At 52.2% G+C, this 13542-nt stretch overlaps 1 protein-coding gene across 1 annotated transcript; it reads right to left on the bottom strand.

Annotated features, from left to right (window-relative positions):
• Window positions 1-5132: 5132 nt before the first annotated feature.
• Window positions 5133-9328, bottom strand: klhdc7a (kelch domain containing 7A). The gene has a single exon (XM_079748759.1). It carries the CDS (start codon window positions 9222-9224, stop codon window positions 6594-6596), a length of 2631 nt encoding a protein of 876 aa, XP_079604885.1. The 5' UTR covers window positions 9225-9328; the 3' UTR covers window positions 5133-6593.
• Window positions 9329-13542: the final 4214 nt, after the last annotated feature.

Below are 13542 nucleotides of genomic sequence, written 5' to 3'. Positions count from 1 at the left end.
GGCAAACTGCACCCCCTCCCAACCCGACCCTTCCAACCTCTCCCACCCCTACCCCACCCCTCCCAGGGCTCAGTTATATTGACAGGCCAAGATAGAGGCCCTGTCATGGGGGGTGGTTCCCTTGTTGGTTCTGGGCTCTAGTGGCTCCAAATCACCAATCCTGCAGGGCCCTTAAAAGCCACTTAGAGCACTTTTCTCCGCCACATGTTTTTTTTTCCTCGCTTGAGGGCGGCGATTGAAAAGAAAAACATCGGCTGCCGCCGTGTTCCAGAAGGCGCCCTTTAACGTAATTGTAAGCATTTTCTTTTTAACAAGTCATTGTTAAAAAGGGCAGTTTGAACCCAGTGTGTCTGCCCCCCCCTCTCTCCAGGGGCTGCCATCGATGCACTTCTTTTCCCATCATGCAACGCCGGCCTCCCACTACTTGGTGACGCTGTACGACGAGAGCTACGGCCGCCGCCGCGACTCGGCGCCACAAGGCCGGCGCACGTGGCACCATGACAGCCTCAGCTGGAGGCCGGAGCGGTCGGACCACCCGGTCGCAGGTAGGACCCCCGGCATCGTCTCACAGGCGGATGTTTAACCAGCAATGAAAACGGAGCAGAAAGGATCGGATTAGGGCCCGGGTTTAGTCCCCCCAAAATGGCGGCCAGGTTCTCTCCGCCAATGAGAAGTGTCTCTTCCAAGCCAATCATGGAAGAGATGCACTGATTGGTCCGATATGAGCCGGGGGGGGAGATGCTTGACCCTGCTTCTTAATATTTTACCATTTGTACGACTAAATACTTTTTAATGAATATCCATATTTATAATCTACATACAGATAAAAAAAAGAGCAAACCCTTACTTATGGCTTTCCTGCCCCTTAAAGCCTTGGTTCTGTATTTACTTTGCATGAAAGAGTCTAAAATGAGATTGTCATTGAAAGCTCTATCGGAGTGTTGATGAGAGAACAGAGTTGAGTGGAGCAGGTGCTCTGGTCTTTCTCTTTGTGAACCATCTCCTTCTGTCTCCAGTGTTTCCCGACGGTGTGTCAACACACACATGTAAAACGGTGTTTCGTCCGTAAACATTGTCAGGGAAATCTTCCATTGGCCGGACAGCTCGTTTGAATATAAAATGGAGCGAACGCAATAAAAAGGATTAAGTTTAAGGATGGGCCGTAAAAGGGGACCTATAATGAAAACAACACTTTTCCTGGGATCTGGGGTGTTTTTTTGGTCTCTGGTGCTCCCACACGGATACAGCTTTGAAAGAAGTATGTACAGGATTGTTTGAGTGAGATATGCAATTCTGAAAGTACCCCGCCTACAGTTACCAAACGAGCGAGTCAGTTTCGGCGCCCCCTCCTACGTAGGAAGGGGGCACATTTGAATATTGCCTCCCACTTCCCCCCCCCCCCCCTCCAACCAGAGCACAGCTACGAATCTGAGGACGAGCGGACGAGCAGCTCCGTCGGGGGGAGCTCAGCGGCAGACCGGCAGCTCAGCTCCCGGAGTACAATCCCTTTCTCCTCCATGTCGCTGTTCATTATGGACCAGAGAGTCAAGGCCAAAGTTCCTTTCCCCCAATTCTTCTCAACCATGGCCGAGATATCCCCCACTACGAGTCTTTACTTGTTGTGGAAGTAACAGAGACGTCAGACGCAGTATTTATGATTCATAATATCATCCGAGGCCCACATAGCTTTTGGCCGTGATATTAGATATAATATTATATAAACACCAATATTTTATATGTTATTATTATTATTATATATTTTTTATTATATTATTTAGATTATAGAGCTCCAGGAGTCGGCAACAATCACTTCTTCTCCATGCTGTGGTTCACTCCGACAGCTCATTGGTCAATGGGCAGCAGCTCATTGGTCAATGGGCAGCAGCTTATTTGCATTAAAGCTACAGACACCAGAAACAGCGCATTCTGAAGGGACTGAAACAGAGCGGAATAGCAGTAGGCGAGATTTCTTTTCCTAAGGCTATTTCCAGCAAACAGCTTCAAAAACATGGTTTCTGGAACACATATATTATGTTTACTTGTTGGAAAAACACCATAATATGTCTCCTTTAATAGTTATTTTTCTCAATATCTCAAGTTGTAGAGATGTTTCATGTTTTTGTTTATTGCGTTGCTTGAAAGCATCATGGTAAATGGTGGATGAACTTATTTAAGAGATGGTTGAGGATTACTTCCAGGTCTATGATAATGCACTGGTCTCTCATACACTCCCTCTCTCCCTCTCTCACTCTATCTCTGTACCTCTCTCCCTCTCTCCCTCTATCTCTGTACCTCTCTCCCTCTCTCCCTCTATCTCTGTACCCCTCTTTCCCTCTATCTCTATACCTCTCTCCCTCTCTCCCTCTATCTCTGTACCTCTCTCTCCCTCTCTCCCTCTATCTCTGTACCTCTCTCCCTCTCTCCCTCTATCTCTGTACCTCTCTCCCTCTATCTCTGTACCTCTCTCTCCCTCTATCTCTGTACCTCTCTCTCCCTCTATCTCTGTACCTCTCTCTCTACTCTATCTCTGTACCTCTCTCTCTACTCTATCTCTGTACCTCTCTCTCCCTCTATCTCTGTACCTCTCTCCCTCTCTCCCTCTATCTCTGTACCTCTCTCCCTCTATCTCTGTACCTCTCTCTCCCTCTCTCCCTCTATCTCTGTACCTCTCTCCCTCTCTCCCTCTATCTCTGTACCTCTCTCCCTCTATCTCTGTACCTCTCTCCCTCTATCTCTGTACCTCTCTCCCTCTCTCCCTCTATCTCTGTACCTCTCTCCCTCTATCTCTGTACCTCTCTCTCCCTCTATCTCTGTACCTCTCTCTCCCTCTATCTCTGTACCTCTCTCTCTACTCTATCTCTGTACCTCTCTCTCCCTCTCTCCACTCCATCTCTATGTCTCTCCCCTCTGTCTCTCCTCTCCCTCTCCCCCTCTCCCCCCCTCTCTCCCTCTCTCTCTGATGCCCTCTCCTTCACTTCCTGCCCCTCCCTCTAGCCCCGCCCACTAACTTCGGCCTGCGTGCGTCGAGGAACGCCGGCCGTGTTGACGGGCCGTCGCCGCCCCCGCCGCCAGCGTGGTTACCGTCGCTAAGCGAGTCCCGGTCCTCCTATCAGAGCCCCCCGGCGGGCGCCCTCTCTGGGGGCCGCCGGGCCCGGGCGCCGCGCCTCCTCTCCAGCCACCTCCACGGGCCCAACAGCGCCAACAAGGACCTCCTCCTCCGGCAGCCACGGCCCCTGCTCGTGGTCCCGGACCACCGCTACAGCCTGCCCGTCCCCCTGCGGACCCCCCCGAGGGAGGGGGGGACACAGGGGGACCCCCGGGGAGTTCATCATGATATACTAGATGGTGATTACTGAACAATAAAGTTGAGAAAATACAAGAATAAGTACAAAGTTGGCCTCAGCTTCTGTCGTTTTAGTGGCCTTCAGAGGCCACGACAACAGCAATAAGGATGTAAGATGGTAATAGGATTGTACTATTATCATCGGTGTGGACGAAGGGGTACTGGGAATACAAAGGGGTTCGGGCCTTCTCTGGGCCTGGGCCCGGCTAAGGGAGGGTGTGGCTGATGGGTTGGTTGAGGGGGGGGTTGATGTGTTGGTTGAGGTGGTGTGTGGGTGATGTGTTGGTTGAGGTGTGGGTGATGTGTTGGTTGAAGTGTGGGTGATGTGTTGGTTGAGGTGTGGGTGATGTGTTGGTTGAGGTGGGGGTTGATGTGTTGGTTGAGGGGGGGGTTGATGTGTTGGTTGAGGTGGTGTGTGGGTGATGTGTTGGTTGAGGTGTGGGTGATGTGTTGGTTGAGGTGTGGGTGATGTGTTGGTTGAGGTGTGGGTGATGTGTTGGTTGAGGTGGGGGTTGATGTGTTGGTTGAGGGGGGGTTGATGTGTTGGTTGAGGGGGTGTGTGGGTGATGTGTTGGTTGAGGGGGGGGTTGATGTGTTGGTTGAGGGGGGGTTGATGTGTTGGTTGAGGGGGTGTGTGGGTGATGTGTTGGTTGAGGGGGGGGTTGATGTGTTGGTTGAGGGGGGGGTTGATGTGTTGGTTGAGGGGGGGGTTGATGTGTTGGTTGCAGTGCTGTGACCCAGTAATACAAAATAAAGGGCAGCATAGCAAGAAATGTGGAGGAAATAGGAAGTCCTACAGAATTATATTGGAGGCCTGTGAAGTTAAGGTTTCTTGTGTCCCATTTGAGCAAATTCAAAGGTTGTTTGCGTGTTTCTGTGTTAGTGTGTATGTGTGTGTGCGTGTCTGTCTACAGTATGTGTGTGTGTCTCTCTCTCTCTCAAGGTTGCCTCTGTATGTGTTTGTCTCTCTCTGTTTGTGTGTGTGTGTGTCTGTGCTTCTGTTTGTCGAAGTGTGTGTGTGTGTGTGTGTGTGTGTGTGTGTGTGTGTGTGTGTGTGTGTGCGTGTGTGTGTGTTTGTGTATAAAGGGGAAGGAAATGAGAGCCAAGTCCATAAATCACATCCACCCTGCAATTGGATAATTACAAGCAAATCTCTCTCTCTCTCTCTCTCTCTCTCTCTCTCTCTCTCTCTCTCTCTCTCTCTCTCTAGCTAACCCTTAATACTTGATGGTCATTTGTCAAAAAATGGGGAAAAAAACGGGAAGAGGGTTAAAGCAGCGGTTTATAGGATTTGGAGGCATCTAGCGTTGAGGTTGCAAATTTAACAAAATAATCCTGTAACACCTCCACTTAAAATCAGAACCTGCATTGGCCTGTACTGGCCTGTAGGGGGGCAGGAACTACTCCCAAATTGCTATGTCTACAATAGCATCAAGTAGCAAAGTGTAAAGGGATAAGGTTCCTTTATAGAAACATAAATTGTATTTAGTCACTTAGTCGTTAAACTAAAGGTCCTAGTTTACAAGTAAGATAGCGATAATGAAGAATAATGATTTTAAAATGTGTCCTCTTTAAAGCTATTTGTCCGTCTGGGCTACTGTAGAAACATGGTGGTTCGGCATTGGGGGCTCTGTGGAAGAGGTCCAACCCCCTATGTGGATATAAAGGGCTCATTCTAAGGTAAAGATAACACAATTATGGTTTTCATGGGATTAAACATTAATAAAAACCTATGAATATTAGGTCCATTCCACGAGATTCCAATCAATTCTACACAAAGCACCTTTAATACCGAAGCAGGACATAAAACCATCAGAATGAAATTGCTTCTAAACCAGGAATCCATAATGTCACCCACATCTTCGTCGATCTGTGGTCTAATCCCTATACCATTAGGTGTTTAATTACAGGGAATCAACGTGTTTATTTAGGAGGAATCAACGATGCTCATGTTTGATGGTCGAGAGAGATCTCTCTCTCTTCTATTCATTCATCAGTCATTGAACTGAGAAACATATATATATATATATACATTTTATCTTATGAATTTATGTCTTTGTATCCATAAGTCCAGCTGATTCGGGTTCACCTCTGCATGTCAATCATTGTAATTACGTTTATGTCCACATGGTGGTGCTGTAGCAGCGTATCTCTGGGAAGATAAATAAACATGACGCTTTGGATGAGGAAAGAAATTGAAAATAGTATTCCAATGCACATTTCTGTTGTCAACAAAATCGCCCACACATTCAAATCAACATCTAAACTTTGTAACTTGCTTTAGATTCGGTGAAAATCACGAACTTATTGTTGTTGTTAATATATTTTCCTCCTCTTACAAGCAATCACTCGTGGAAAGCGCAGGGACATTGGCGTCGCAAACGTCAGCGCATTTGATTGGCTTATGAACACAATCGACAATAATGAGATAAATGTTTAGATTGAGGCACAAGAGCAGAGCGTCTATTTTGAACAGGTACACACAATCTCTTACTCCCGTCCTGTAAAAACACAAAAAAACATTTCAACAAGACTTTATAAGGTAGCGTCGTCTATAAACATGATATACGAGGGTCTATTAACACAGTTTACAGACGCTCATCATTTATCTCGGCTGCAGGACCCCACCAAGTCACATTCAAAGACCAAATGAACACAACAGCATTGTCGTTGGGCACCCGGGTGAGTTATATCCGTGCCCTTCACCGAGATGTGCAATGATAAATGATTAGCCCCGCACTTTAATATTCCAGAGTTGAAGAAATTCATTTACTGTGAGAGTTGTTTATAAATTATCTTTGCAGCTAAATAAATAAACATAATTTATGATTTTGGAACCATAACCCAATGGCGGGGGAGAGGAGGCAAATTAAAGAAATGATTAAAAATGCCTGTGCAAATAAAAATAAACAAAGTCTGATTAGATGTGATTGCCTTGCGTTTTCCATAGGTGAGTTCATTAAGAAAAATATCCAAATTTATAAGTCAGATAAATCCAACTTGGTTAAGCGCTATTCTCTCTCTCTCCCACCCTACCAGTGTCAAAACCAGTAACACCATCACAAAGCAACACTGCTGTAATTACATCAAATTACAAGATATAGAGATATGATTCATGGGGGAGAGGGGGGAGGGGGGTGGGGTCAGAAAAAGCCGAAATCCTCGATCAAGCTGAAATGTCGCCGGGCCACTCCATCGCCGTCCCAATGTCCCCATCGCCGCTGGGGGGAGGGCTGGGGACGGGGGGTGGTCAGACGCTGGTCTGGACGGGCTCCTTATCGGGGAGGGAAAGGACGAAGGGGAATAAGGCGCCCTTCGCTGCCGAGAGCACTGCCATCGGCTCGCCGCAGAACGCCGGCGAGATCTCGTCGGCGCTGAACTTGACGGCGAAGCGGCGGCCGAGGCAGTACACGCTGTCCTCCGTGGCCACACAGCGGAACGGCGGCACGCCCGCCAGCCGTGTGTTGCCGCACAGGTACCAGAGCCGCGCCACGGCGTGGTAGCGGTACGCGCTCACGCCCAGCCGCGGGTTCACCTCGAAGCGGTACAGGAAGCTGCGCAGCGCCACCAGGTCGGCGGTGGGGTCGCCGCCGCCCACCACCACGCCCAGACGCCAGGCGTCCTGCTCGGGGGTGTAGCGCAGCAGCGAGTAGCGCAGCGTGCCGCCCGTGACGTAGACGTCCCCGTGCAGGACGGTGGCGCGGTGGCCCACGGCGAAGGTGTCGTTGGGCAGCGGCGCCACGAAGGTCCAGCGGTCGGTGCGCGGGTCGTAGCGTTCCACGGTGGACAGGCACTCCCCCCCGATGGCGTACAGGCAGCCGCCCGCCGCGGCCAGCCGGCAGTGGGGCCGGGCCTGGTTCATGGGACTGATCTCCTTCCAGATGGACGTCACCGGGTTGAAGCAGAACACGCGCTTTGAGGGAATCATCTCCCGCTCCGTGCCCTGGCAGCCCACCGCCACGAAGAGGTAGTTGTCCATGGTGCACAGAGCGCAGCCTTTGGAGACGACCTCCCGGGGGATTGGGCAGAGCACGTGCCAAGCGTCTCTGTAATCGTCGTAGTAGTACAGCGCACTGGACGTCCTCCTCTGCTCTGGCGCCGCCGGGCTCTCCGCCCAGTCCTGCGGGTCCATGTCGGCCACCATCACACAGCTCCTTCCCCGCGTCCGGAGCCTCCGGATGAGGTCACGCTCGCAGGCCCTGAGCCGGCCGTACAGCGCCGGCTCCCTCAGCACCTGCAGGTAGTTGTCGGACATGACTCTGAGGGCCGCCACTCTAAGGGCCTCGTCGCCGCTCAGCTTGGCCAGGCCCAGCACCTCCATGCAGTTCCCCAGGTCCAGCTTGCTCTTAAGACCCTCCGAATCTGGGCTGTTGAGGCGTTCGGCTGGCAGCTGTACAAACGGAGCCCCGGCGAGAGTCTCCAGCCCGGGCTCCTCCCACGGACGGTGGCCGGCGGCCGGCGCCGCGGAGCCACTTATCCCGGGGCTGACAGAATGGGGCTCCTCTCGGGGGGGGGCCTGAGAGGGACTCCCTGGGGCGGAGGCTCCTGGCGTTAAGCAGGGGATGGGGAGCTGGGAGTGCTCTGTGGCAGACAGATAACTCTCCTTGCGTAGGAGGGGTGGCTTGGCGGGGGGCCCGGGCTCCGGCGGAGTCACTGGTGAGAGAGGCGCCGCCGCACTTCTCCCTAACACCAGATCACGCATAATGATGGGGCTCAGCGCCGATCCACCGCCGCCGTCACCACGGTGGGAGCTTTCAGCCGGCTGCGCACGCCTGGAGTCAGGGGATGAGGTCCTCACATTGTGTCCAAACAGGGGCCTGGAGCCGAGAGATGACGTCCTTTCATAGTGTCCAAACAAAGGCCTTGAGTTGGGCGATGAGGTCCTCCCATGTTGACCAAATAAAGGCCTGAAATCAGGGGATGAGGTCCTTGCATTGTGTCTAAACACAGACCTGGAGTCAGGGGATGAGGTCCTTGCATTGTGTCTAAACACAGACCTGGAGTCAGGGGATGAGGTCCTTGCATTGTGTCCAAACACACACCTGGAGTCAGGGGATGAGGTCCTTGCATTGTGTCCAAACACAGACCTGGAGTCAGGGGATGAGGTCCTTGCATTGTGTTTAAGCACAGGCCTGGATTCGGACGTGGAGTGCGAGGACGACTCCACAAAGTAATCGTAGATCTTTCCGTGCACCACCTGGTCTGCCGCCGCCCCCTCCAGCACCAGGTGGGCGTCCTCCACCTGGATCTCGGCCTTGGACAGGAAGCTGGACTGGGCCCCCTGGTGATCCACGTCCTGCCGGAGCTCCCGGCCCACTCCCACCGGGCCCAGCGAGCACTCCCGCCTCTGCAGGACGCACGGCGAATGCCGGCCGCTGGCCTCGTCCGGGTCCCCCTCTCTTGGGCCGGGGGGGCTCAGAGTATCAGAGCGGGCCGACCCGTTACTGGTGGAACCCTCCGCCGGTCCCTTCTGCGCCGCCGCCTCTCCTTCCCCGTTCTCCCGGGCCGGGTCGGTAGGGCCGGCTGCCTTCTCCGTTCCCGCCCGTCCGTGTTTGGCGTCGCTGACCAGCGGCCGACCCGTGCCGTCAGACGCCCGGTCGCCGGCGTCAGCGGGGTGAACCGGCGAGCGCCGGTTCCTGTGTAGATCTCGCCCGTCAGCGGCGCGCTCTGGCTGCCCCCCGCTGCGGTCCCTACCCCCTTCTGGAGGGTCTCCGGTCCCCGGCCGGGCCCCGTCGGGAGGCGGACAGGCCTTGGCGCTGGACCCCCTGGAGCTGTAGAAGCGGTAGGCCCAGGAGACTAGAAGCACGCTGACCACCGACAGGCTGAGCTTCAGCAGCAGCTGCATGTCGAGCTGCACTCCGAGCAGCTCGGCGATCTGCATCGCTCTGCTGCAGCCGGGCTGCGCGGCCGCTGGCTCCGACGGTAACGTAATGACCACGTTGGGCTTGGGTGACTTCTCCTATTAGTCCCCGACCGCAGCTCAGGTGAGCCCTGATGGCCTGCTGCCCGGCTCCTTTAGTTCACGGTGATCTGGTGACGGCGCCGCTGCACTGAACACACACAGCTCTGTAAGTCAATACCTGGGGAGGTGCGCTTTGCATCCCCGTCTCGTTGGGGGGGGGGGCGTGACCACTCTCGAGGCTTACATGCTCGGCATGCACAAAATGTTTACATAAACAAGGATCAATATTGGTGGTTTGCTGAGTCATTGTTGGTTCTATGTGAGCTCAAACAAAAGGATTAGTGGCTGTTATGGCAGGTCTGAGTATTGTAATGGTTGTCCTGATACTGTTGGAGCCTTGTTTTTGAAATGGGAACAGCAGAGTGATATAATCCCCGGGAACGAGACGGACCACTATTAAAATAAAGATAGCTATGGACACGTCTAAACCACATGATTACACGATGGCTGGGTTTGCACAAGGGGTGCGGTGAGAGCAGGTGGCCTCCGGGTGGAGAACCACCAATGAGGATGTAGTTGTTAGCCCAGGCGCCAGCCTCGACCAAAGGTTCAACGCATTCAAATGTTGCAGGAGAGATAAACTAAGAGGTGTACACACTTCGACACACCGTGCGTCTTTATACACAGCTATAGACAGCACACTTCTGCACAGACAAGACTTACCACTGTACATATATGTACAGTACCTATGTAGAAAACAAAACCTGCTGTCAATCTATTTGCAGTTATTAACATAATGACACACCGTACATTTATGAAACATTCACTCAGGTACACACGGAATTAAATCTAAACAGACAGAGGAATGAATATCATCATACAGTGTCTGGTTTTTAACACCTCTGGTTATGAATCAATGTTTCACTGCTGTTGAGATAAACTGTACCCATATACTCACACTCAACACTACTGCATACACATACATTAAATACACACAATATATATACATAAATATATATATATATATATATATATATATATATATATATATATATATATATCTTCGAAATAATGTAGTACTGGCTTGTTCGAGGTTCACACCAGTACGACCCCACAATCCCCCCAGGAATGGGTCAACCAATCAAACAGCGAGTCTGCGCTTGGCAGTGACATCCATTTTTAAGCACTTCAGTGGGGCTGAGCTCATGTCAACAGAGTCAGACGCACGTCGCCAGTCGTTTGTACGGGCTGATAACACGACCGCCACGGCCGACAGGCCACGGCCAAGTGTGTGGCCGCGTGTGTGTGTGTGTGTGTGTGTCAGGGGGGGTGAACAAGTAATCCAGGAGAGAAGAGAGAGGAGGGAGAGAGAGAGAGAAAGAGAAAGAGAGAGAGAGAGAGAGAGAGAGGGAGAGAGAGAGAGAGAGGAGAGAGAGAGGGAGAGGAGAGAGGAGAGAGGCTCTATCAGGTCCTCCGTCTCGTTACCTGACCCGCGGCCAGCCGCCTGTGGCGACAGCAGCAGGTCACTGGACTCCTCGGGCGTGCTGGGGTCCTAAATAATTAATTCACAGGTGGTGGCAGCCAGGCCCCGAGAGACGGCTCCTTCCCTCCACCTCGCCGGGGCCCTCACTGGGCCCTCACTGGGCCCTCACTGGGCCCTCCCTGGGGCCCTCACTGGGCCCTCACTGGGCCCTCCCTGGGGCCCTCCCTGGGGCCCTCACTGGGCCCTCACTGGGCCCTCACTGGGGCCCTGCCGCTGACACACATTCCCCTCCTCCTCCTCCTCCTCCTCCACCTCCTCCTCCTCCTCCTCCACTTCAGGAGGTGACATCGATGAGGGAGTGAGAAGGGTGTGTGTGGGGGGGTGCGTGGGACGAGGGGGTGTGTAACGACTCACGGACCACAGTGAATTATCAGGATGTGTTTTTAACCGGCGATAGTTGCCCGAAGAGGTCGGTTAAGGCCTGTGTTTTATTATTTATGAGCGATGGCAGCTGCTGCTGGCGGTCCCCTGCGAGCGGCTGGGGGCCCCTGAAGGTAAACAGCACAGCACATTACTTTATATAATGGGCCCTCTAGCCCCTCGGGGGGGGCCACAGGTTATTCTGTGACCGGGTTTATGTTAAAACTCTGTAGTGATTGACCGGCGTCATGAAAGTGTTTGGGCAGTGGCTGGCCAATGAGAGGCCGGTAGGGTTGGAGATGGATAATGAATTCATCAGGTGGGATTGGTTTTGTGACCTTCGGTTCGGCGAATGCAGAAACAGCCCTTTGAGGCGGTACCAGGGGTCGCGACTCAGAACGCCTTGGCTAATGACATGAACGCTAATTATGGAAATGATGGAACCATGGGGGAGAGGCTGAAGAATGTCAGGCCCCATGCAGGTCCTTAGAAACACCAAAACGTCCCAGAATCCCACATGTGCTGTCTAACAGCTCGGCCCATTACCCATCAGTCCATCCACAGCCACCGCCTTCATATAGGGGCCGCCTCGTTAGATAGTTACACGCAAACCAGGGCCACCACTTACTTACAGAGTACACCGTAATGTGTCTGTTTGATTAAAGGAAGCGCACGTACGTGCACGCTTTGTTTACATCCCCAGCTGAGGTCCCTTTAGAGGCGGGAGTTATCGTGGCAGAAGAGGAGAACGATTACACACGTCTCTCGTCTCTCGGTGGAGGAGGCGCCGCCCTAATGAAGCCACAGATCCAAAATGGAGGGGTTCATCAGTCATTAATTGCCGTCGTCGTCATTTGCAGGTACAGCTAATGATTTCCTGCCGCCCCCTACACTCTTCTGTTGAGGTGTTCATGGCCATACTGTCTAGCGTGACGTTATCTGGTGGCCACCCAACACACACAAAGAGAGAGACACACACACACACACACACTCAAACACACAAACTAGTCAGTGCAAACACAGACACATACATACGTCTCTGCTTGCACATACACACACACACACATGCATGTTTGGTGACGAACAGACACACACATACACACATGAATGTTCACTAACAAACAGATACACACACGTACCCACACAACAATGGAGAGGGAAAATGATGCATCCATTCAGTAAACAACAGTCGGAAGAGCTTTTCATATGCGCCGGTTAATTAAGTAATTAAAGGACAATTTGCATCCATTTTGTGTTGTTAATGCATTCAGAGGCACCCTGATGCAGCAGGTCCCCTATTGAATGAGAATTGGCAGATAAAAGAACCAAACTAGTGGGGGGGCCTCCACTGAACAGTTCCCTGCCGGCCGCGACGAGAGGAATACTAAAGCAGTAAAGCTGGGCTGGAATACTATAGCAGCCGGACCAGGAGCGTCAGTGTGTCATCCCCTCGCCCCCTCGCTCTCAAGGCAGGAAATTACCAATTCAATGCACAGATAACGTGTTAATAGTGTTCGTGGCTGTGGCCGTGGCGTCGCAGGAATATATATTGTACTTTGACAAGGTGAGCCAATCCGCCGCGTACAGATGGCTCTATCCTTTGTGCTCCCCCCCCCCACCTCTCACCAGGTTTAAAACCTAATCCTTTAATACACGCGTGTCCTCAGAATGGATTAAATTTGCAATTCTTGTGAAGTCCAAAAAATGCAGGATTACTCTGAATGAAGCCCTGCAGTGCGCGTGTGTGTGTGCGTGTGTGTGTGTGTGTGTGTGGGTGTGTGTGTGGGTGTGTGTGTGTGTGTGTGTGTGTGTGTGTGTGTGTGTTCGGTGTAGTGCAGTGAGAAGAGGAATCATCAATGAACGGGTGAACAGCAAAGCCGTAATCTCCTACGGAAACAATGGCGGCTCAGAGGAGGTCAATAATTTGAAACAAAGTGTGTTCCGCAACACAGGTGTGTGTCTGTGTGGGGGGGGGGGTTTGTGGGTCTGTGTGTTTGTGTCTGGTGCTTTGTTGTGTCTCTGTGTCTAGCGGAGGGAAAAAATGCATAGCTTTGTGTGTGTGTGCGTGTGTGTGTGTGTGCGTGTGTGTGTGCGTGCGTGTGCCGATACGGGCTGTGTGTTTTCATTTAGCAGAACATAATAGGAACTGAACGGAGCGCAGTCAGTTCAGCCCGGCCTCAGCAGGCGTGCGTTGTTGGCTAAGTGTTAGAGATGGCTCTCCACCCATCCCTCCTTCTGTCTGTGTTTTAAATCACACACAAAGAGGTCGAACACAAACATTGGACCAGCTATTCCTGGCTGATGCACACGGACACACTCCACAAGTCCTGCATAAGGATGCTCCGCACAAAGATAACAGGGTAACAAAGCAGAAACAGAGCTACTACCAGCTGG

This window comes from Pollachius pollachius (assembly GCF_949987615.1).
Source record: "Pollachius pollachius genome assembly, chromosome: 12".
In the NCBI taxonomy this organism is placed as follows: domain Eukaryota; kingdom Metazoa; phylum Chordata; class Actinopteri; order Gadiformes; family Gadidae; genus Pollachius; species Pollachius pollachius.
Note: the sequence above shows the minus strand (reverse complement) of the source record. Positions and strands in the feature narration are given on the sequence as shown.